The sequence below is a fragment of the Morone saxatilis genome, unplaced genomic scaffold (genome assembly GCF_004916995.1).
Source record: "Morone saxatilis isolate NCDOM2014 unplaced genomic scaffold, NCSU_SB_2.0 Contig21, whole genome shotgun sequence".
Lineage (NCBI taxonomy): Eukaryota > Metazoa > Chordata > Actinopteri > Moronidae > Morone > Morone saxatilis.
Window position 1 is genome coordinate 12,392,453 of NW_023339774.1, and position 24,232 is coordinate 12,416,684.

Genomic DNA, 24,232 nt, shown 5'->3' on the forward strand with positions numbered 1-24,232 from the left:
AACTTGATTGATTGATTGATTGACTAACGCCACTAGCCACAGTGGAGTGGTGGAGTTTACAGTAACTTTTAAAACCTCTACGGATAAATATTTCAGGATGTCTCTCATTTAATACTTTAATTTAACATACCCAGTTTAATTTGACTTGTGTTACAATAACGCAAACTTGTGCTTTAAGCATACATTACAAATGCACAGCTACTGCATTAAAACTCACAGAAACTCAAAACCCCAAACTAAGTTTTGTAACTTTCTACTCTGGGTTTATTATATTAACATTTACATTAAGTGAACTTTAGGTTGCTAACGTTAGCCCTGATGGGTACCAGAGCTAATGAACACACAAAACCATCTTTCTGAACAATATCTCAGTAGTATGCGACCCAACGTGAATTACACTGCCCAGATATTACTAGCGACTAATCAAAATAACACATATGTTTGGGAAAAGTATTATTGTTTAAGAGCATTAAGTTAGGTAGCATTGCCCAGCTAATGTCGAGTGGCTCTGTAGGTGTTAGCGAGCCAAAGCTAACGTGAGTTAAGAAAGCATCCCATCATTAGCTGAATCAAACACTGATTTGTGGACTTACTGTGATTTCTCTGCGCGGTAATTTAGCGGTAGTCCCAGTGGTGGACGATGATAAGTGGGTGGCTTTGGATACCTAAATTTTGATATGATATGTAGCGATAAAGATATAATGGCTAGCCTGCTAGCACATACGCTAACATCCTCTGCTTCATCAACTTCACTCGCTCGCTAACCTTCCTCTAAATGTCCAAATCCACTACCTCATGAATGTTACAATATCACATTAGCTAAACAAATACTAGTTTATTTGTTGGCCGTATTATACTAAACTGTAATATATAACGTTATATATATATATATATATATTATAAGATAACACGTTTACTGGTTTGCTGGCCACGAAAATAAACCAAAAAAAATCCTCTCCACCCACAACTGTACAGAGCATGCACACAATATGTGACAGGCGTGGCGCTTGTGTTTGTAAACGTATCTGGAAAAGATAGAATAACGCTAAAAACACCTACTCTGCTTTTAAACCCATGCCAATATATCACTATTTCCCTGTAAGGAACCAGTTAAAGTATTGTTGAGTATTTGTCTCGCTGTATTCTGGGCTACTTGTGTGCTAATTTGAGGGTGGGTGCTGCAGTATGCATGAAAATGTATGTTTTTCACTACAGTTCATCTGAGTTTATTAAAAATTGCCATGGTTTGATTTAGTAGTGAACAGTGAAGTAAATCAAAACAATCAAAATGTCTAAATCCCAATAAATAATGACCATTTACGGCTGGATTACCAACTGGGATCAAGTGTGCAACAGTTAATTGGCCCCAGACTCTCAGTCTGAGAATGAATCAATCTAGTTGTATGGCCAGTATTTCACTGTGGGTTGGCTGAAAGCTGCAATGTGTAGTCTGCTGTGTGAACTGTGCCTGGTGGGTACTTAAAGATGACAGGGTATATGCTACATACTCAAAGGGTTGGAGTAATTGGGGAGGCATTAAGAGCCCACTGCCCTTTATTGCCCCAAGGCCACAGAGCAAGTCAATATGACCACGGCAATCACATGCTGAACTAGCTTTAACTTAATAGCTTTTAGATGTATTCCATTTTCTGGACATCTTATAAAATGGAACACAATTAGATGAGTCAATTATAGTTACAATAAAATTTCAAAATTACAACAGGACAGCTATGAAATGCAATCACATTAATGTTTCCTCCCCGTTCTCCTCTCATAAAAATCTATGTTTATACATACACTAAATTGGCGACAGTGATACACAGTGATACACAATAAGAGTCAAAAGAGAGATATCACAAAACCCCTACCTGTGGGATGCTGGAACTCAACTCTTACTGAAAAGCTTTACGGATAATCATACATCACTTATAAAGTACTATTTTAGAACATTTCCAAATCTTTTTTATACATGTCAAAATATGGCGTGTCACCAGAGGGTTATCGACATAGAAATAAGTTGGTTATAATACTAGTTCATATTTTCTGGGTGCATGAAAGTGTCTTAACAATTTTTATAACCTTAATAAGACTTCTTCATATTACATTAAACTCAATTTGCAGGCAGGTGTAGGAAAGCAGCCCTCTTACCCTCTTTTATGTTGTGGTGAGTTTGTAATATAAAATCTCCCCCTTGTGGTTATAATACAGCATGACATTACAGCATTAAAGACAGTCCCCTGTCCAAATTTCTCACGCTCTCTCTTCCATATCTCCCAATGAGATTAACCATGTGTTTATAATTTAAAGTTGGCCACCCATGAACAACAATAGCTTTGTTGCTAAAAAAGTGACGAACAAAGCTGCCATCACATGAACCTGCTGAAATGTGTTGTTGACATGGATCCCTTTTCCAGACCATGCAGACGTTTGGTAAAGGAACTGATACATTATGAAAAAGCAGCTTTTCAAATGCAGTTTAATGGATCCTTTCTTCAACAGTCATTATGATGAGCTTGACCTGTCCCTAGATTTTTCTGCCTTTGAGGAAATAATAACCCAGATGATCAGATATAGCATGAACATACCATTTGTACACAGATATTAAGCACCATTTCAAAAGCAGCTGTTTAGGTGTGAAGTGTAAACTAAGGTTTTGGAGAACCAATCAAATTTTGTTTATGTATTTCATAAAGAAAAACGCATTTATTGTTTTTACAGTAGGTGTAAACAGAAAGATATATTTGTAATGCTGTTAGCTATTTTAAATGTAGTAATTAATTCTTAATAAAGCTTTGTTTAAACAGTGGGTGTATAAAATTAAAGCCAGTAAAACAGAACATGATGAACTGTCAAGAACACATATTGAATATAGTGAAGAGTGTTCAAGCTGACAAAACACACAGAAAATCAGGAGAACATAAATTAGGTGCAAAACAACCTATCCAGTAGCCACTTTACACCAATTCTTTAATACCTGTCTGATGAAGTGAGAGTTATGTTTCTACATATTGAACCTTTATTATAGTTTTAAATAAGGCTCACACTGAGAAATCAATTTGTTCACTGCCAGTCGATATCTCTGCCCTGCACACTTGGCCTATGTAAATCTGTGTGCCGAGCGAGGATCCCATTAAGTTAGAAAGTTCCACAGTGTTATTCCATTATGTTATCTGCTTCCGACTGTTAACAGCAGAAGCTAGGTGATGATGTGACATGTATTTTTTTCCGTTTGTACTGTTGCTGTGGCCTTGATAAGGGCGTCCGCATGCCCGTGTCAGAAAAAGGAAGTGGGAGGGTTCAGAGGGCACCAAGCAACCTGATGGCAGGATTGTCAATAGAGCTTGTTGGCGTTGGATACCAGGAATCTGACACCACCTTCTCACAAATGCTGCCACTTGGAGTGGCGTCTCATCCTGAGTGACGGTCTACAAGACTCCAGGCTCTGACACCTCGTTATCACTATGGCATGGAAGCGGGCAGAGAGAGGCCCGCCAGGCATGTGACGCTAGAGGGATGAGGATTAAGGTTGTTAGAATAGGGAGTGCAGTGATTACCTGACAATAAAACAGTGTGTACAAGAGATGAAAAATTGGTCAATGAATATATTTGTTTTCAGATGTTTTATTTTAACAGCCATAATAAGATTAATGTTGGTGTGAGAACCAAAAGCAGGATATGAATGGCTCGGGCATAAAGAAATATTTCACAGCAGTTGACAGCAATGTTAGGTAAGAGAAATTGTGCATTTTTCAGACAAGAAGCCCCAAAGAGCTCCAAGACACCGTGAAAATCCTCTTCTGGTCAAAAGCCATCGAAAAAATATCTTTTCTGCAAGCTTGGCAAGCAAATAAGAGGAAAAAATGTCACATTCGTTAAATCATTTCAGTGGCTCCAACATGCCATAGGGCACAGAAACAAATGATACCATTTACAAATCTTCAGCATGTATATCTATATCTGCTAAGCAATTTGGCAAGACTATGATTCAATTACAGCTGAGTTTAAGAGATTTTCATATTTGAAAAAACATACAGCATACTAACGGTAGTGCAAATCATTGTAATCTGGTAGCCTACCCTAAGATGTAGATTTCTTTTGAAAGAACATTTCAGTTTAGATAAGCTGGAGCTTCTCAACTTCAGGAATAATTTCTGCCAGAACAAAATGTAGATGGAAAAAGGGAGAAAGGTCTGTGATGAAAAGTGAGCCAGCAGTGCGAAACCTCACTTTTGTTAGATTCTGTACCTGGAAACTTTGCACTCAGGGTACATTTTATGTACTTAAATCTCAAATACATTTTTCCAAATTATTCAGACGGCTGGTATCGTAAGTGCGGAAGTATTTAACCTTTTGACTTGCCCCTAATGACATGGAGCTCACTTCATCTGAAAATGGTTGAAGGAAGGAATATTTACCCAGAGATCTTGTTTTGACTGTCACTGCTGCCATATTTGCAAGAATATGACCTGTTACTGTCATTTACAATCTACAAAAATCTGCTAAATATTATAATAATAAATCACAACAGAGTGTTTAAAGGGATTTGCAGCATTACTTTAAAAGCATTGTATTCTACAGTAAAATAATAATAACTGATTTACCTTTATACAATTACAAATATACATCATGTAGCACAGATTTGTGTCCATCCCTACTTTACAACTAAGTCTAGACTCGTGTTTTTACACACCACTGTATGAGATCTTAGATACTGTGGATAGATAGATAGATAATGATAGGATAAAGATACGACAGATAGACAGATAGTGATAGATACCATACGATACACAGATAGAAGCATACGATAGAAGAAGATAACGATGGAAGATAGATAGATGTTTCTCAGATGATGATTATTTCTTTGGCTCCATCAGTGCACAGTCTCTATCTCTGTGTAATAGCATCACTTTAAGGACTATCTACAGCCACACTCTGCCACCACCATTCCCTCATACTTGTGGTTGAAAGTGATCACCCCGTTATCATGATAAAGGAGTGAGATCGGCTCCAATTTAGTGGGTACACAGCAGGCACGCGATGCCTTCTCTGGACTCTTAACACTCAGCAGTGTCTGCACTATGGCATGTTTGGTAGGCGAGACCTCGGAGGTCATAGGTGGGTTGCACACGCCGTTGCACTCATATGCCTCATAGCCCAGAGGCTGAATGATCCACGTATCCCAGCCAATGTCTTTAAAATCCACAAAGAGCGGGGTCCTCTTGCATGGTTCGCTCTTAACATTGCGACGGATTCGGGGAGGTGTGTCATAGATAAGGTTGGACTGCAGTTGTGTGAGAGACTGTTGGTCCAGCCTGTCCTGGTTAGCACGGCCAGTGTTGTGATTAACATGCCCCCAGAAAGCTTGCTGGCTCATGTTTTCAGGAAGGTCATTCTCATGTTCAATCATCTGGTTGAGCTCTTGCTTATCCTGTTTGTGGTCTCTGCTCTGATCATCTGAGAATACAATCATCACTGCATTGTGTTTCCCCTCCAAACTCCTGTCGATATCAATCTCAACCAACCTCCCGCCCTCCTCTTGTGTGGCCCCTTCCTCCTCTGACTCCAGGCTTGCAATATGAACCTCCAGTCTGTGAGTTGTACACCCTGACTTCAGCCAGAGTGTAACCACATGAGTCAGGTCAAATGACACCCAGCTGTTATCTTTGGCATGGATATGCTTTGTCACCAGTTCCTCCAAATCCTTCATCTCCACCACCTCCTCTTTAGCCCTCCTTCTCCCTTCTTTCCCCACCTCTTTTGTCCAAACAAGGCCCTCATGTATTTTGTAGATGGTCACCTTGCAGTCAATGCCAGCATATGGTCTTTGGGCCTTCCGGACCAGTGTGAAAAGGCGAAGCTCAGCTATTGTTATGTGCTCATGGTGGCGCATTGAGATGTTGAACAGCAGAGGATGTATCCTTACACTTCTGGCTGTTATACTGTTTGGGGAGGAATCTGAAATCAAAATATCAATAAGTGTGCCTCAGTGCATTTTGTATGTTTCTGTGGTCATATCTCAAGTTGAACTAGATACAATATTAAAATGCACCCTTGTATTAAATACACAGTTTCCATTATAGATGTGTTTGGTTAGTTTAAATTGTAGGCTTTATTCAAGTGCAGTTTCATAGTTTCAATGAAAACAGTTGACAACTTTCAGACTTACAGAATATTGACTTTCATAAATAAAAGTAGTCAAATATTTTAAAACATTAAATTAGTAGAACGTCAAACATGGTCCCAGTGATCTGAAAGCTAATCCTTCAAATCTGTTTTACGTGTTATATAAAAAAATACAATGTTGAAGAATGTTTATGCAATATATACATTTTCTGTGATTTTTGTGGCATTAAACAAAATCAAGTTTGTACCTTCATTCTTGAAACTGCGCACAATGTTGGCCGAGGGCACAGCAGTGTGGTCATGGGCGAATCGGTTGTACAGCTCCAGCATGTACTCTGGTGTCTCCTCACGGGCAGCAAGGGGCCTAGGCTGGGGCCTCAGCTCTGTGAGGTTCATTGTGGACAGAAAATGGCTCAGAAAGTCCTGTGCATCAAGTAGCGGATTATCACCCACACCCCTACCGACTGATGTCCTGTGATGGTTCTCAGGAGACCTGATGGGACTGCTCAAGCTCAAACCAGTCAACATCAGAAGTACGACATTCAGAGAGCGGATAAACCCACCGTTGGAGAAGACTGAAACAGTCATAGTTGGAGTGGAGCAAAGGTTTAAATCCAAAGATTCAGTATCAGATGAGAAGATGTGATGGATCCTTTAGAGTGGATACCTGTAACCACTTTAACCTTTCGAGGAAGGACTGTCCTTCATTAAAGGACAACAGATTGCTGTGGGGGGCAATGAGAAAACAGCTTTGCCCTTGTTGATCTTGTGGTTTGGTTCTGAGGGCAGGGCTGTGCTGTCCAATGTGCTGTGCTGACATGTTTAGAGATGTCACCAAGGACCTGCTCGGCCCTCCTCTCTCTCTCTCTCCCTGTCAGAAACTTATGGCTATCCATAATTTCCTCTGATATTCATTTTTATGTATGCTTTTCTCTGACAACACTCGCCGTAGTGATTTTAGATTGACATGACAGTTGATTTATGATCTGCTATATGCTGCACCATGTTGATAAGGAAGAGATAAGGAAGTCATTGCAATTGAGTTCTCCAAAAATGTGGGACAGATTAAGCATGGAAATGATGTTGTGTGTACTACTTTCCTGTCTAATTCAGAAAATCAATTGACAATTTACAATATTGTTAATTTATGCTTAGCAATCTCCCCAAGAGGCCAGTGTAGACTCAATATCTGTACCTCTGCCTCTTCCATATAAAATTTAATTAACATTTTTAATCAGGTTGTGAAGATCTCATTTGCATATGCTTTTAACTAATTACTGGTTTTGTTTTCTAATAGTGGCTTTCTGACACCTCACATATGTAATTATTACCATAATTTCACCATACACCCACTTAAACAAATAAATGACAACAAATAAAAAGTAATGAAACTAATTTTAAAAAATAATTTTAGATCATTGTGACCTAAAACAAACCTGTCTACGACATAACACCTTTCAGCCAATCCAATCATCACTGTATATAAGAAATATTATGCCTTTACATGCAGATATACGTGGATATATGAACCCACAGTACACACGTTTATCTTAAATGCCACCACTTATGCAAGTGGGCTCTGCAGCCTGCAGGAGGAAACATGACTAATGCCGACACATTTTAGCCCTCTCAGTGGCTGTGTGCAACATGCAAGTTCAGAAGTTCATAATCACTGTGGATATGAGGTTATGTGAATGTCTTGACAGTTTAATGTATTGTGTGCATTGCTATTCTGTTTGAATGAATTACTGAAAATCCATTACTGGGTCACTGTTTAATCACTAGATGCATAAAGTCAGAAGTGTAGACCCAATATTTTTTAAATCACTTTTCGGCAACTCTATGATTAATGAAATATTCAATCAGTGCATAAAAGTTACAATTACTTTTTTTTGTATATTTTTTAATGTAATTCTACATATCAGTCAGTATATGGCAGTATTGTTTTTTTTTTTTACAAAGAACTGAACACATGCTGGGTACAGACAAAGTAATCTCTAGAATTCCTAAAAAAAATATTTTACCTCTGAAGTAACTATTATCACTGTAGAGTTAGGCCATATTATTGTTTCATGCCAAATAACTATATGTAAAACCATTCTTACTGTATAAAAGATGTCCGACATATTCCTGTTTGTTAGTTTCAACCTGTGACTGTTGGGACAGTGGGACTTGAGTATGTTTCCCTTGAATAGTTAAATAAATGTGTCTTTTTTTTTGGGCCAATGCACGTGCAGTTTGGCACAGATGTGGCCTCTGATAGGCTAGTGGTTTTAAATCTTGCATATCATTGTACATTGTAGCACATACAATTGGAGTTGTTTAACTGGCAAGCTGCTTAAAGGGTACTCACTGATCAATTGGATGAGGACATAAACTTCATCTGTAATACAAAAAGAGAATACAAATAAAAATGAGAAATTATGCACATCATTTATTTTCATTTGTCATTCAACATCGCAATGCAAAAAGGACCACTGCAAAGCAGAGTTGTATTGAATGTAGGTTCACTTATCAGTATTGGCTAATACACAGCAACAACTTTTAATTAATAACATGGGTATTACAATAAATATTACAATATAAATACCTTCATTTAGAATATTAACAGTCCTTTGTTACACATTTACAATCCCATTTTGCCTATCATGAAAACAAATGGAATAGAGAGAATTTTCCAATGACTGCACAGTCTGATGGCAGGTTTGTCAAGAATAAACTGAATTCCAAAAATTTTTAATGTTTTTGATGACTAGGCTGACGTCAGCCATAATCCTAATTATCTCAAACACTGACCTAAAATATTATTTAAATTATTTCATATCAGAATTCACCCCAGAATCCATGGGGAAGACAGATCCACATGTCACTTTAGGCCTTAATAGCTTGACAAACTAGAAGTATTATAAATGATCTCATATTTGTGTAGCAATAAAATTCAAACTGTATATGTTATATATTCTTTGGAGTCATGATTCTTGCATATTTAGGCTATTTGAGATGTCATACATCATGAGCTTCAGACAGACAGTATCATCCTAAACGACAAAATCCATCAAATCTATTTCCAAATAATCTCAATTATAAATACATGTAAATGTTTGGCACATTATTTCCTGTAAACAAAGGAAATTCTTTTTTACTGAATGTGTTTCTCTGTTTGTACAAGAATGAGCAAATGGCACAAATCCGTATTTCACCAATGGAAAGTGTCTCTACAGGATTTAACTGGCTTTACTGGCCGTGTTGTCATGTTTACACCCAGGAGTCCAGTGGTGGAGGTTTGTTATCCATGAGGCCCACTGCAGGCCTGCCAGCTCTGATGAAGTGTTTTCTCTCACTTATCGCCTAGGACAAGAAATATGCAAACCGCCGGTGTTAGTCACTTTGTATAAAAAGTACTGACAGATGCAAACACAAGTCACAAGAAAGTAATCATTTTAAATGAAATCATGTAAAACAAAACTATTACAACATCTGCTTATCCTCCATACTAGGTTTATATGCATTCAGTGCATTCAAGTGGTAGATTACCTGGAGAGTGTCTCTTTCAACAACAGGCCCTTTTCCTTCTCCAACTCTGTCATTTGGCTCCAAGCTGGAATATACATCTGCAAAGGAAAATTACAATCATATTATAAATCATAGATGTAAGATGAAGGGAAGTCTTTGAAATGCATTAAAAGAGAAAAAAAACAGATGTAAATCAGTTTATAGGGAAACTTTTGTCCACCAGTCCCCTCTAAAAGGTAACCTGCTATTGGAAACTGTGAGTGCAATCATTTTAGAATAAAACTATTCACTCCTTAAATGGTAAAATAAGGAACCAGGGTTCTATAACCCAAATCAAAAAACCTTTTGCCACAAAAGGTTAATTATTATAATATATTATATTATATTATCAGTTACTTGTCAGTTAAAAAATAATCATACCAGTAAGCTTGTAAGCTGGATGATGTTTTGGTTTTCCCTCAATACAGTAAAGTTACATGTATAACTTCAAAAAAAGTTGTAATAAAGTTATAAGTAAACAAAGACCTGGCTACATTAGTCAGCAGTTGTTAATAAATGTGGCTCAATTTTAGCCTGAATGTCTTTGTATCTGTGTCTTTTTGTCCTTATTTCTTAGAATACCAGAGGAATGTTTGTTTTTATACTACTACTGATCTAAAGACAAAGTTTCCTGTACTGTGTAAATGAGGTAGTATATTTTACCATTTACCTCCAAACACCAATTCTAGAAACACTTCAATACAATTACAAATATGCAACATATTTTACTGTTACTGTCTACAGGAGCCTATCAACCCTACACCAACAATACTTTTGCAGAACAGGCCAGTCAAAGAAGCTGTACAAAAGCAGCATTACATTGCAGAAGCTGGAATAAATGAATAGTTGGCAAAATGGTTGCAAATGTTAATTTATTAGCATTTAATTACTGTATTTGGTGTTCTATATTAAACTGTTTAGGGGTGCCACATAGGACTTTATAATGTTTGATATAGAATATAATAATATTGCACTTTTAAGTGAAACACGTTTCCAGAAGGATACATCTATTCATTTAGACTGCAACATCAGAGAGAGAAACGGGCAAAAGCAATGAAATAATTCATTGAAAGTAGTTTATACCTATTCCCTCCAAATTCATATTTTAAAGTGTATTTAAGTTGTGTTTATAATTCATAAGGAAGCCTTAAGAGAAAATCCCTGTTTCACTGGGAAGCTAGAGGTCGCTCTTGACGTGGGAAAGCGGGTGCCCTTTTGGAATAGTGTTCAAACAAAATGTGACTGGTGATGCGTGAGCCTGCCCTACCTCTGGGAGAGACTGTTCAGGCTAATAAGCCAAGTCTGTGCACTGATAACCTTGGTAGCACATCATTGGTTCAAGGCTATGTTTCAGAAGAATATGGTCCGGGACTGTAAATGCCTATTTCTTTGTCCCTGACATGACAAGAACCACAGTATGTTTAAAAGCTTTTTTTTTCTCTCCCTGAGCTGGAGGACACTCTTCTCATTTAGATGATGGTTTAATAACATTTTGCTGACGGAATGCATGAAATGCTTTGCTGACCTTGGTTTTTGTCCATGAGAGGCAAGGTGATGTCATCGCTGCCTTGCTTTCCACTCTTGGAGTTTTTAGTCACTCCAGTAGTTGTTGGCTTTGAAAGACAAAAAGGATTATGTTAATGGTTGACAACCTGAATTTTATGCTTTCCAGTTCTTCTAATTTTACAGAAGGGCATTACATTGGTTTTGATTAGACTGAGTTGCACTCAGTCTTGGACAGTAACACATCGTGTTTTGGATGCAACAGGAGACTATAAGCTCAAAATTCATTTATTCTCTTTCACTGTCCCCACTTCCCTTTTTATGTGACAAAACACAGATTTCACAGGTGACTTTATGTTGTTTTTTTTTCTTTTCTTTTCTATGTTTGACAACTACGTTATATCTTGACACATATTAATACTACCAGACATAAAGAGGTTTGTATAGTCATGCCACAACAAAATAAAAGAGGCTTTATTTAGTTCATTATGCATGCTGTCTCTGTCTTTGTTATTGGCCAACAAAAAGTAACAAATACCTTAAAGTGGCTCTTGTTCCAACCTGCCTTGTTCAGAGTGTTTCTCAGGTCCTTGTAGGACCATATTGTCTGGAGGACATGGGAAGCTGCCTTGGTCTCCCGGGCTGATTGGCTGACAACAAATCATTAGACAGTGTGGTAAACAACAGAAGACCGCTGTGAGACAATACTGTCCCGATGATTAAATTCCATTTTTGACTGCCCTGGGACATGATGCTTATAATATCATGAGCAGTTGCACTGAGGCTGTGTCAGAAGTATAAACAGATATTAAGCAGTCACAGCAACAAATACTATAAAACCAATACAGTTTCCTCTTAAGATACAACTGAACTTTATTTATCCCAAGGGAAATCTCTGTGCAGCAGTTGCAGTGCAAAATAGGATAGAGTGCAAATATCTCTAGAGCAAATATATACAAATATATGGATTATACAGATTATCAATAAGATGCAAACCTAATGTATCCAGGTTAACTGTATGTAACATAAATGTAAACCAGTTAACAGAAAGGTGCATCTTCCATCTTATTTGAAAGGACAATATCTGAGACTTTTACTTTGAAATTACAGCCTGACAGTTTAGCAAGCTGTACTATTATTATTTGACCAGTTTTGCTATTCACTGTTTTTTGTTTGGAATGCAGTACATATTTAAACATTTGGCTAAAGGTACGAATGTTAACACTTTCTTTGAAAGACTTTATTTTACTTAAAAGTACCTTGACTTGTTGATGGCCACCAGTTTCTGCACAGCATGACCCTGTATGAGGGCTCGGGCATTCTCTGGGCTATCTGTGATGATCTCATGGATAGTGTTCAGAATAGACACTACTGTATCCCCTTCAAGATTCTTCGCTGGGTGCTGCTGCCCACATGGCAGGTTACCGACAAGGTCCCTTAAAGCATAGCTCCCTGTAACAACATAGCAAAGTTAGTGCGAGTGTCCGGATGTATGTGTATGTAGATGAAAGTTCCAAGCGTGTACCTATTAGGTCTTTATTCCTTCGGTCCATCGCCAGGTTGCGAAGAGCGATAGCCACAGCTCGCACCACTTTGTCCACATCTGAACGCAGCAGCTCCACCAGAATAGGCAGCCCTTTCTCTTTTCTCACTGTGGCCCGGATGTAGCTGGACCACTACAAGAGCAAACACAAATTATATGAGAGCAGAGTGATGTCAGCACTAGCATTTTCTGTGAGATTTTGCTTTTGGGGCTCCCTTTCATAATTTTCCCTTTACAAAACCACTCATCTCACCAAAACTACATGGAAAATATGGAATGGAAATAAATTGCCAAGGCTTTTAAAACTTCTTTAATCTGAGTGCGGCCTTAGCATTGATCTTAAATTATAGTGACATTCATTGCACAGTATATCTTGGCAAAGCACATTATTTGACAGGCCTATGGATCTGCATGGGGACATATCAGTAAAAGTGATTTTTGATCATACAGGCTGCTGACAAATCAATCTAAAGAGTTCAGCTAGATTAAAATGATCAACCCCACATCTCCCTCTTTTTTACTCAGAATCACAACCCAACCAGCCAAGAAAAAAGCTCTGGGCATATACAGTGAGGGCTTGAGGAGGTTGTCTTTTGACTCTGCACAGTGCAGACTTAAATAAATAAGTAGTAAATCCGCTCCCATGTTGTACTGATGTATTTACATCTAACTGATGATGTTATTTATATATGTTAAACCTCTATTTTAAGTCTATCCTAGCTGCAGAGACAGATAGTGGTGATGTCATCTAAACACAAATCAACAACAAACACATATAAGGGCACTAGGACAGTTTGACAACAGCCATGGCGATCTACTGTGAATACATATGAGTATACCGTGAATGGGCCAAAAAGTCACTTGATAACTGCATCAGTTTAAAGTTTAATGCTCCAATGTCCAACCTTATAGAGACATTTTTTGTGTTTGGAATACACTCCACAATCACAACCCCTGTGAAATGTCATTAGTCTAAGAAATAGCTAGCAGTTTCATCCACTCACAGCCCAGTGTCCCGCAGCGAGGTTCTGCAGTGCTCCTGCGGCCGCCTCCAGGGTGTTGTGGTTGTGACTGCAGGTGAGAAGAGAGAGGTAGAGCCTCACCACCTCTGGCTGGTACAGCAGCTCCAACCCTTTTAGAGAAAGGCAGAGAAAGTCAGGGATGACAGTGAAGCAATGGCAAAATGCCCGCATGACCATCAGTGTCATTAATAACTTAATATAAATGTATATATGATAAAATTGTTCCACAATTTCTTCTTTCTATGTTAGTTTAAGTCAGTACGTGGGTAGGTCAGTAGAAAAATATATAGATTAATTTAATTAAACTCTCTATGCAAGAAAATTGTAACTCTGTCAGACTCCTGCAGAGATTTTTTGTACTCAGCCAGTGGAGGCTGCTGGATGGCTGACAAGTAGTATAAAGCTGACCTGGGACCATAACATGCTTGTCATACTGATTTGCATTCACTGGCTGGAGTGTGGGTGGCATCAGCTTAGCTCTGATCTCTGTTCTAACAGCAGCATGTACAGTATTCAGCCTTACAGTGCAATTTTGATATTTTTTGCCACATTTTCTATATGCAGACGGCATTCATGACTAAAAACAGCCATAAGGTTACACAAAATGTACCAAATAAAGATATATCAGTGTCCATAGGTCATGCAGTATCTTGAGCAAATTCCAGTTCTTGCAGAGGAAATGTTCCTCCTCTAGATTCTGTCAGATAAAAATGTTATCAGTCTTTCACTTGATGGATCATTTTGTTTTAGTAATGAAGTCTCCTCGAGTGGTGCAGGTGCTGAAGTGTGGCTTTGAATTTAAATTAATTATTTTTCAGGCCATGCCAACATCATGCATACAAAGCATATAACATAATACAGAAAGCAGGTACTAATACTTGCACTATGATAGTGATATATGATATATGTATCTACTTTTAATGTATTAGTAAGCCTAATGTTTAGCCTACTTATTTCTAAATGTCACATACTGTAGTCAGTATTTGTGTTCAATTTATGTTTGTATTTTAAATGTAATGTTTTATGTGAAGTTGTCATTATGTTTTTCAAGTATATACCTTTCATTTGTTCTGCACGTTTTGGTAAATCCAATGTACCGTATTTTCTGTCCATAAATCCATTTTTCCAACCTGTACATCACAGACACATACATGCACACAAACACCCGCGCACCAAGAGATAATGTCAGACAATTTAATGTGGTATCAAATCACAATATTACTGCCATGAAAATAATCAGGAGTAACTGGTAGACTGACCTTGACTGAACCACTCCTCTGATGAATACAGTCGAAGGGAAAATAAGAAAAAACATCAAAGATAAGATTGTGACACAGATGCAGAAAACACAGAGCACCTCCATTTGGTGAGACACTGAGGAACTGACAGTATCAGGTCAATGTTTGGCTCACAGAGGCATTTGTCAATTTTGTGCAATTAGTTGAAAGGTTAGCAATGGTCAAAAGCCATAAAACTTTAAATTACAATTAACTCTAACCCTATTGTTTCTCCATTAAGTTGTTTCCGGCAGCACAGACTGCTGCAGCCTATTAATTATTGTATATCAGCTGTAATTCAAATTGTTATTTAAATGAGTTATGCATCACTCCCAAATGTTTTTCACAGTTTAAAAAACCATCAGTTGCATTGTGTAAAAATCATATAACTGACGTCACAAAGTATAAACAAGCTTTTTAAATTTTGGAACCTGGCACTCCACCCACAGAGTAAAATTTATCATCAGCCCCTGCATGCGTAGGGGTTATGAAATATTCAGGCTCTCATTGGCATAAAAGGGGGCAAGAAAAGTGAAACCCATGCTTAAAGCCAGGACACTGAAAGCAAATTTCAAACTAAGAAAATGGTTGGATTACAGGGACACTGGTCGATTACTGTAAACTAAGTGTAAATTAAGAAAATAGATCCTATTGAAAAATAGGGGTTTTAGTTGTTGCAGGTATCTAGAGAAACACCAAGATACAGGAGATTTCCCTACTCATGTGTTTTGATTTGTCAAATGAGACCTGAGAAATGGAATGATTGTTGTTTATTTCAATCAAACTGAAATAACTCAAGGAGTAAGGATTATTGTAATGTCATCATATATGGTAGCAGACCAACCTTTGGGTCTTTTCCCTCCAAAACAGTCAGGATCATTCTTCTTCTTCTGGTGCCCCACTGACCTCATCAGATGATTGGCATGGGGTTCCTGAAATCGGTCAGTTCCTGGTATTTCTTTGTGAACATGATAGGACAGGTTTCGTAGGATGCAGACGCAGTTCTCCACTGACTAAATGGAGGACAATTACAGAAGACATCAATCAAAGATGCTGTACGGAAAGTGCAACAGGAGTTATTTGTGTTTACACTAATTCTTCTGTTTCCTTTTCAGAATAATAATATTGCTTTTTTTTCTGTTAAAACTCTGAAGAAATGTCACAGACTTTGGAGAACCTTATCTATACTTTGATTACTTTGATGACTCACATTAAAACAATCAAATGCAATCGTATATATGCTGTTTTTTTTTTTATGCTCAATCAGGGAAAGAAAATTACTGCTCTTCACAAAAGTAATATTTACTTCTGACTTAAAGCCACTACAAATCATATTATATTATATAGCGACCTTATTGTTAGTGTCCTTGTTGACAACAGCTGACTGAAGGGCATGAAGGAGTGCGTCCACCAGCCCCTCACACTCCCTCAACCTCTGTCGAGCCTCTGCCCCATCTGAGCTGACGTTCCTGCAGTAACAACTTTGTTAGCAAATCTGCGTGAAATCGTGTGGTCCATCACTGTTGTCATTTGTTCCATGACAAGCAGCCAACGTACCTCAGACATCCAGAGGTGTTCTTGAAGACTGTGGTCCACTCAGCACTCAGCAGTTTGGAGGGGTCGACTGAGTCTTTCCTCCAGCCGGAGTGTGGGATGATGATCTCGTCAGTCAGCGTTTGAAGCCCAATGTTGATTACCATCATCTTTAGTGGCTCATGTGAGGAGAGGTTCCACAGAGTGCCTGCAGAGGAAGGAATACAAAAGCTGTAGAACTAAAATGAAGGGTTGCAGGTTATGGCTCCAAGAGTCAGGAATTGAGCTGTACCTGTGACTAACTCTTTGACCTCCATGCTGCTACACTTCCTCATTAGCCTGACTAAAGCTTGGATGCCATCACAGTTTTTGATGGCCATTTTGTTATTGTGGTCTTTTCCGTAGGATATGTTGCGCAAAGCACCACAGGCCTTGCGGTGGACCTCAGCTTTAGGGTGGTCCAGTAATTCCACCAACATCGGCACCCCATTCAGCTGGCGCACCTCCTGCTTGATGCGGTCATTCTCATAACACAGGTGCTGCAAATAGGCTGCAGCATTAGACTTGACTGGATCCATAGGGTGGCTGAGCATCGAGATCACCTCGTGCAGGTTGGGGTCTCTCCAGCGTGGGTCTCTGCGGATGCTGTCCAGGCTGACCATGCTACTGCGTTTGTGGGGGAACTGCAGGGTCTGCGCTCGACACATGGCCTGGAAGAAAGGATTCAGGTTCCCCTCCAGCTGGGCCATGAAGGCGTCATCATAGCCACCTCTGAAAGGATAGGGAAAGTCATGCATGCATGTTGGGATCAGGACAAAAACATTTTTGAATGTTATGTTATGTTATCTGAGCCAAGCTAGCTGTTCCCCTTTACTTCCAGTCTTCATGCTAAGCTATGCTAACCATCTCCTGGTTGTAGCCTTACATTTAACAGACAAGTATGAGTTTAGTATCTCCATCTTCTCATCTAATTATCAGCCCCAAAGTGAATAAGCATATTTCCCAAAAAGGTCAAACTACTCCTTTTGCCAACAGGTTGAATGACATTTCTGTGTCTCATAGACTGGGCTCCAGTGAGTTTAACAGCATAAGTGAGTTGCTTGTATCTTTTGTAAACAGCTCTGTCACTTTATATGGGCTAAGGAAAAGCTTCTGGCAGGCAATAACAGGTGAAACCTCCTTATTTATCGACTTTGCAGCAGGCTGCCATTCCTGATTGATACCAGCTGCTTCTTAACTGCTGTCCATCTGTCTTTCTATTGTCCAGGCTGACTTACAGGAACAGGATAGAGGCAACTACTGGGTGTGCAGCTACAAAGTTGAATTTATATTATTATCACAGCAGGTCCCCTGTGAGTGTTGATTTGAACATTGGATGTGTTTGTTGCTGTGGCAGTATATAGCAGTACACACATATACTCGTTTGCTGTCCTTACATTATTGTTCTATCTATATCCATTACCCTTGTGCCAGACCTCTAAATGTCTGTCTACATCTCAGTTTTAAAAACAAAATGACAATTCAGTTTGATTATTAGGCTAATGTTTAGATGTTTTTGCATTATAGTTTTTTGTAGATTTTGTGCCTGTTAATCAAAGCTTTAAAAAGAACATCATATCACTGACATTCATAAGTTATTTTGTGTAAAATATAACTGATGGAATAAAATTTATAAAATCTCAAACTGTTGAAAACCAGGTAAATTATCTTGGTGTCAAGGCAATTGGTCATATTTGCCTCACATATTAAGTTTATTCGTGCTGTTAATGTCAAAGGTGAATTGACTTTCTAGTGGCTGTCTCGTAACCTTCGTTAAAGGTGAACTCATTATCAGGGACCATATTGATATTGACACAGACTGAGCATCTCAAACTGCAGGGTAATCATCATTTTGCATGGAGATACATTTTTATTTCTTTACAATATTTTTTTTTTGTGTACTTTAGTGACTGTGTGACAAAGCAACATATACATTTTACCAATTCACTTTCCCAACACCCTCTCAATGTGGACATGTGCATGCAGGCACCACAAGAGTGCTTGAAACCCATTTACATAGTTTCCCCTGTGGAATCAATAAAGTTTGATCTAATGTACCGCCCTCTTACCTGGTTCTGGAGGGCTCTCTGAGGAGCTCCATGGTGGTAATTGGCCTGAACTGGTGGATTCCCCCCAGTGTTGGGTAACTGGCAGCTGGGTGGTCAGTCTTCATGTCCAGAGGGTTTTCTCCCCGCTCGCTGAGACCGTCCTCCTCCGTCTGGCTGCTGAGGCCTGCGGGAGCATAGCTGTCCCTGAGGAAGGGTAAGGTGTAGTGAGCCCCTGGCTGGAAGTTCTTGGCGGGCCAGTAGCTGTGGAGAGAGCCACGGGACAGGCTTCCATACCCTGCACATAAGTCACCCCCAATGCCTCTGTAGCTTTCAGGGAGGGTGTACACTCTGCTCTGCCTGTCTGGATTCACTGGCTGAGGCTCCCCAGACTGCGGTACCACCTCAGGTTGTGGGTGTGTGATGGTTGTTGTGATTGTTGTGGTTGGTGCAACAGACTCAGAGGGAATAGGTTGCTCAGTGGGAGTGTCATCTTGAACCTCTGGAGTCGATGTGAGATCAGGTGTGTCTGATGCCTGGAAGTTTTCCTGCTGTGTTTCTGAGGATTCTTGGGTCTCACTGCGGGTCTGTTCGCCCTCTTGTTCCACAGCCTTGGATTCCTACAAGGATGCAGCACAACTATTATCTGTACAAAAGTCTAATCCGATTCTCTGTTAGTCTTTAACATCCCATTAGTCTGAAAGGTCTCAGATTTCCTATATCCGATTAAATGCCACCAAATTGGTGTGTTTACAGTTTGAGCAGGAACTATTTGGTCTTAATTTACTTGAAATAGACCAAACATGTTTCTGTTACCTACAGTGTGTGTTTATTGCTCATCTGAACTCTGCAGCTCACCCCAGCTCATTTCTCATAGCAATGATCAATCATCATCATTTCAACACTTCCCAGGCTTTCTGAGCCACCAGTAAATAATGAATTCTTCTTTCCTGCCAAAGAATAATGAATTCCCCTTGTTGAAAATGAGTTTAGATTGGACTCTGATGAAAAAACTTGAGGTCCAGCCACTGTTTAGAAGCAGAGTAAATTGCAGAAAATTTAATTGTCTGGTTTAGTAAATTGATTTTGATTTGAACTCCTCCTTCGTAGTGAGGGTGTGAGCAAAACATGGTGTATTGAGCACAAGAATATGTATATATGTAGCAATTCAATGAAATAGAACCTAATTGCATTAAATTTCATGGTATCATTGCCCCAGAGGGCAACTTCTTTCTCTGCTTGTCGGTACAACTGCAACTCAGTGTTATAGTCCTGTCTGTTGCAGAGAACTTCAAAGTATCTGTAATGGATGTTTCTTATGGATGTCTCAGGAGACCAGACACACAAGTACCTCAGGTGAAAAGAGATTGTTGTTTGTGTATGTGTTGTGAATTAGTGGAAAATTTCCTTTAGGGTGCATATGTGCATATTACTTAAAACACGTTTTGGTGATAATGAATTTTAGTAGTAGGGTAGGGTAAGTAAGATAAAAAGTTGGAATTTAACAGAGGTAGTTTCAAGAGTATGTAAGTGACAAATGGGTCTTGTAGACATTTTTTTTTTTTTTTTTTACATCAAATTAAATGTAAAGCTAATTTTAAAAAAAAATCCCAGTAATTGAGAAAATGGCCACAAAAACTTTTATGTAGTGACCATTAGGCCTTTTATAGCCTGTGGTCTTGGCCAAACAATCAAAAACTCTGATAAACTGCAGAGAGTCAGCAGGTGGTTACAGTGACCAAACATAAAGTCATGAACCTCAGAGTCAGTCTGCAGCGGGGTGTCGGTCTCCGTTGAACTCTCATTGGTTGAGGTCATCACAGAGGCTATGGAGGTGGGTGTGTCCAGTTCTTCATTGGTGGACGGGTTATCCAGAGTCACCTCTTTAGCCTCCTGGGACAAAGATAGTGGAGGTGGAAGGCCCTCTGAACTCTGTTCCTGAGCACAGACATAAATGAGTAAGGCACTGCAGCATCATTTGAGTCTATTATGCATATAATGTTTACATTATACAACACCATGATAGCACACCATGTCATTAGGCTGTCACATGATAAGCGAGCTGCTCTTGATGATGGGTTGTGAGCAGAGTTGGTGTTGAGAGCTCAACTCATTTCCGCTCCATTATAACATAATTTGAATAATTTGAAACATGACCGGTGGAATTCATGCTGAAAAATCCCAATATAAATACTTATTTTTAAATTAAACTAATATCTGTCTGGAAAATCAGAGACATTTTCTCTCTAATCTAATTGGGCAATCTGTCCATAGGAAAAATATTCATGCTGGTTCGAAGCAGTTCTGCCAATGATCAAATGTAGACAGCAAAAATACAGATATAAAGTTAATGGATGAGATACGTCATTTACCACTCGATTAATTAAGTGGCTGTAGGGTTTCTCCACTGTCATATCTTTGTTTTCAGACAAGGATGCGCAATATATCAGCTAATCTCTATCACGGAGTAATTGCTAAAGTAAGCCTATATGTGTAAATAGCATTTTATTGCTATTACTATTGGTATAACAAGTAGAAATTATTCCTGATGTATCAGAATCATTATGCATGCATAATTACTTCTTTAATTATATGTGCACTCGAGTGTTCTTTAATTTATTTTAGGCATGATTGTCAATTCGTGAAGTTCCAGGCTTAATTCTTTTTTAAATTTCCTACAAGCCAATTTAAAAATTGATAAATCACCCAACTCTCTGTGCATTTGTTAAAACTTTTTTTAATGATTTCAAGCAGCAGATTTACTTCTTTTGATGTGTACAAAAACTGACAGGGAAAACATCTTGCAGGAAGGTTTTCACAGATCATACTGCTGTGCAAAAAAAGGAGGAGAAGAAGTAATAAAAATTAAACACAAGCAGTCTAGTGTTTGGTAATGAATCAGGACAGGGCAAAGCAGTGTTTTTCAGAACTATGCATCTGCACCAGTTATCTCAGTTACAGTTTAGTAGGTCAGCTCGACTGGTGGGAACATCAGACATGAGATGAAACAATGTATGTTTCTATGTTGGCTAAAATAACTGTTAAAAATGTTGGTTATTATTGGTTATATCTGCAATTTTTTCAATATACTCAAGAGCATTTTAAAATTCCTTTCGTAGATATCTCCTGATGCATTATTCCCTCCAAACAGATGTTGACATTCCCAATTGTGTTATGTAAGCATGTATAAAAAGGCCCCCTTTACAGTAACACTGTAGTGGGGGCTGAATGTCAGCTGTCAGTTATTGTCATTTAAGTTAGCCTATTTGGTGCGAGTCCAGATTTACCACCCAAGACGCTTAAATCAGTAACCCAGCTGCTGCTCTAGTACAACATGTGGATATTTCTGTAATTTCCACTTGTTTATATCAAGTAGAACTTAAATTATCTTTTCTTTTCAACAAAATGGGTTTCATTAACCAGAGTGCATTAATTATTCAGCATCTTGGTCTGAGAAAGAACTGGAGGCAGTATTTGACTGTAAACACATTTTTATGCTGATTTTCTCACAAACTTCACATTCATTTTGGTGTTTCTACAGAAATTTTCATTGCTGCTCTAATGATTTCAATCAATATCTGATTATCTGATACATCTTTTCTTATTATTGAAGTCCTTCTCATAGCAGCAGTTAAATTTCTCTAAAAATCTAGGATAAACAATACCATAACAACCCATCACAACATTTGAGAGTATAATTAAAAGGTTTTATTGTGGAGAAAATCAATCCTACTGTACCCTTTATGGCCCATTTTATTATCAGAGTTGCCTATCCATTCTCTAAATCAATATTAATTTTAAGAAATAGGACACAAATGCATAAAATTGCACTGGATATGTAACACTCAATGGCACAGGCATAATATGCTGAAGGATGTACTGAGATAAAAAACCAAATAAGCTGTTAAATCTCCCAAAACTCTCTTCTTTCTGAGGCTGCGGCATTAAACCGAACAAGTGCTGAGAACTCAACTCCACTGCATTAAATCAAGCTGCAGTGAACAGCTGACTGAATGTGGAGGGAGAGAGCTTGATTCGCTTTTCAAACACCTCACCAAACACAAGAGCCGCTAGTATCCATGTACAAAATGTGTCAGAGGGACGAGGAGATGAAAGGTTCACACAAGAGAAATTGGCAGCGGGGAGACAATCCTGGCTTGAACACCTCTGGGGGAGGTTGATTGGATATTGTTAGGCGGCGTTAAATGAACGCCTGGCCAAAAGACAGACGGGGTACGACTGTCCTCTACAGACAGCTTGATTAAGGATTTGGAGGACGATAATAGGCTGGACAGGGGCCTGTGTGCTGTCCCCGTCTGATTCAAGCTCCAGGGAAGGCCAGGCCTCTGTGAGTCAAAGCTCATTTAAATAACTCACTGCACCATCACTAACTAAGTGTGCTCACAGAGCCAAATAGGTCGAGATGATGGTTCTGAATCTGACTTAGCTTAAAAAAAAAGGTATGGTATATAGATGTTAGGTGCAGCGATGCAGGAGGCAGAATGACATGATTTGCATCTTGTTCCCGTCAACTCTCAGTATTGAGGCCAGCTGCAGTCGGGGTATTATTTTGGGAGACACAGAGTCTGATCTAATGTTGAGTGAGTTCAGATTTTGGTGACCAGCTCAAGGGCACAGCAGCCACAAGCCATGACTCAAACTTGTCACAAATCCACTTCAGAAAGAAAAGATGATTTGAAGAATGGGCACTCTCAATTGCAATTAAATCAGTGGGGCAAAGTCATTTTGTAGTGATCAAACTTGAGAATAAATTAGTTTTAACAGGCCGTTTGTCTTTATCAAACTGTGGGACTGAAAGAGTAATGCTTCCACTGGATAATAAAACATGACATCAGCCCACTGATGTCAGAAGACATTAGTCACAACTTTGTCACAACTCATCTGCCCTCCACTATCTGTTGAATCAGTGATGCTCATATTGGTCACTGTATATTTACAGTGTCACTGTACATTGTGAATCAAAATGGCACTGAAATGACATGCATTTAAAAGACTCTTTATCTTTTGTAACCAAGCCGTGAAAATGAAGGAAGGAAGAACATTCATTCTCAAAGTTTCTATTTGGAGCCTCTTTTCACTCCTGGTTATGCTCTGATCCTCAAATAGTTAAATGCTGCATGGTCAGATTTAATGTCTCTCTGATACATCATGGCAATACACTTACCAGAGTGTGTGCAGCATTTCCCCCTGGAGGGACAACCTCTCCTCATAATGCAATCAAAGATTATCCCCCTTATAAGCTTGCCTATGCATTTGAACACATGCACAGACATGCACGCACACACGCACCCACACACACACACACACACACACACACACACACAACACACTTGATGAAGATGTTAGCATCATGTCCCCATGCACACAAGGAGACTGCACCGAACACTAGTGAGAGGCAAGCAGGTGAAGCGATTGATGCCTCCTTCATTCATCATGACAGAGGCAGAATGCAAAGCTGTGGAGGGCTACAGTTCTCTGCAGGAAGAAAAAAAACTGATAGGCAAAAAAGAGGGAGGGTACAGAGCAAATAGAGCCATTCCAACACACACTTACCTCTTTCACTTCAGCAGGCAT

At 38.9% G+C, this 24,232-nt stretch overlaps 3 protein-coding genes across 3 annotated transcripts in view; all 3 read right to left on the reverse strand.

Annotated features, from left to right (window-relative positions):
- Positions 1-944, reverse strand: part of smad4a (SMAD family member 4a) — an 8,494-nt gene extending 7,550 nt beyond the window's left edge. Inside the window, exon 1 of the mRNA XM_035667882.1 lies at positions 594-944. The gene's annotated coding sequence lies outside the window, so the exon portion shown is untranslated. The remainder of the gene's footprint in view (positions 1-593) is intronic.
- Positions 945-4,886: 3,942 nt separating this feature from the next.
- Positions 4,887-6,711, reverse strand: LOC118332956 (bone morphogenetic protein 10-like). Its single transcript, XM_035668409.1, has 2 exons — positions 6,372-6,711; positions 4,887-5,955 (listed from the first exon to the last, which is right to left on the reverse strand). The coding sequence occupies exons 1-2, from the start codon at positions 6,709-6,711 to the stop codon at positions 4,916-4,918; spliced, it is 1,380 nt and encodes a 459-aa protein (XP_035524302.1). The 3' UTR covers positions 4,887-4,915.
- A 1,885-nt stretch (positions 6,712-8,596) lies between these two features.
- On the reverse strand, positions 8,597-24,232 carry arvcfa (ARVCF delta catenin family member a). The gene is made up of 16 exons (XM_035667992.1): positions 24,212-24,232; positions 20,396-20,575; positions 18,662-19,257; positions 16,846-17,324; positions 16,578-16,761; positions 16,372-16,489; positions 15,865-16,033; positions 15,003-15,020; positions 14,802-14,873; positions 13,726-13,853; positions 12,704-12,854; positions 12,438-12,630; positions 11,717-11,828; positions 11,201-11,288; positions 9,658-9,734; positions 8,597-9,471 (listed from the first exon to the last, which is right to left on the reverse strand). The coding sequence occupies exons 1-16, from the start codon at positions 24,230-24,232 to the stop codon at positions 9,379-9,381; spliced, it is 2,679 nt and encodes an 892-aa protein (XP_035523885.1). The 3' UTR covers positions 8,597-9,378.

Bases quoted from the DNA above. Each gene is read 5' to 3' on its own strand.
- LOC118332956 (XM_035668409.1), bottom strand. From the start codon at position 6,711: ATGACTGTTTCAGTCTTCTCCAACGGTGGGTTTATCCGCTCTCTGAAT. The intron at 5,956-6,371 runs GTACAAACTTGA...TTTTGATTTCAG, and splicing joins GCGCAGTTTCAAGAATGAAG to ATTCCTCCCCAAACAGTATA.
- arvcfa (XM_035667992.1), bottom strand. From the start codon at position 24,232: ATGCCTGCTGAAGTGAAAGAG. The intron at 16,034-16,371 runs GTCGCTATATAA...TCCTCCATTTAG, and splicing joins ACAAGGACACTAACAATAAG to TCAGTGGAGAACTGCGTCTG. The intron at 12,855-13,725 runs GTGAGTGGATGA...TTGCTCTTGTAG, and splicing joins TCGCTGCGGGACACTGGGCT to TGGTCCAGCTACATCCGGGC.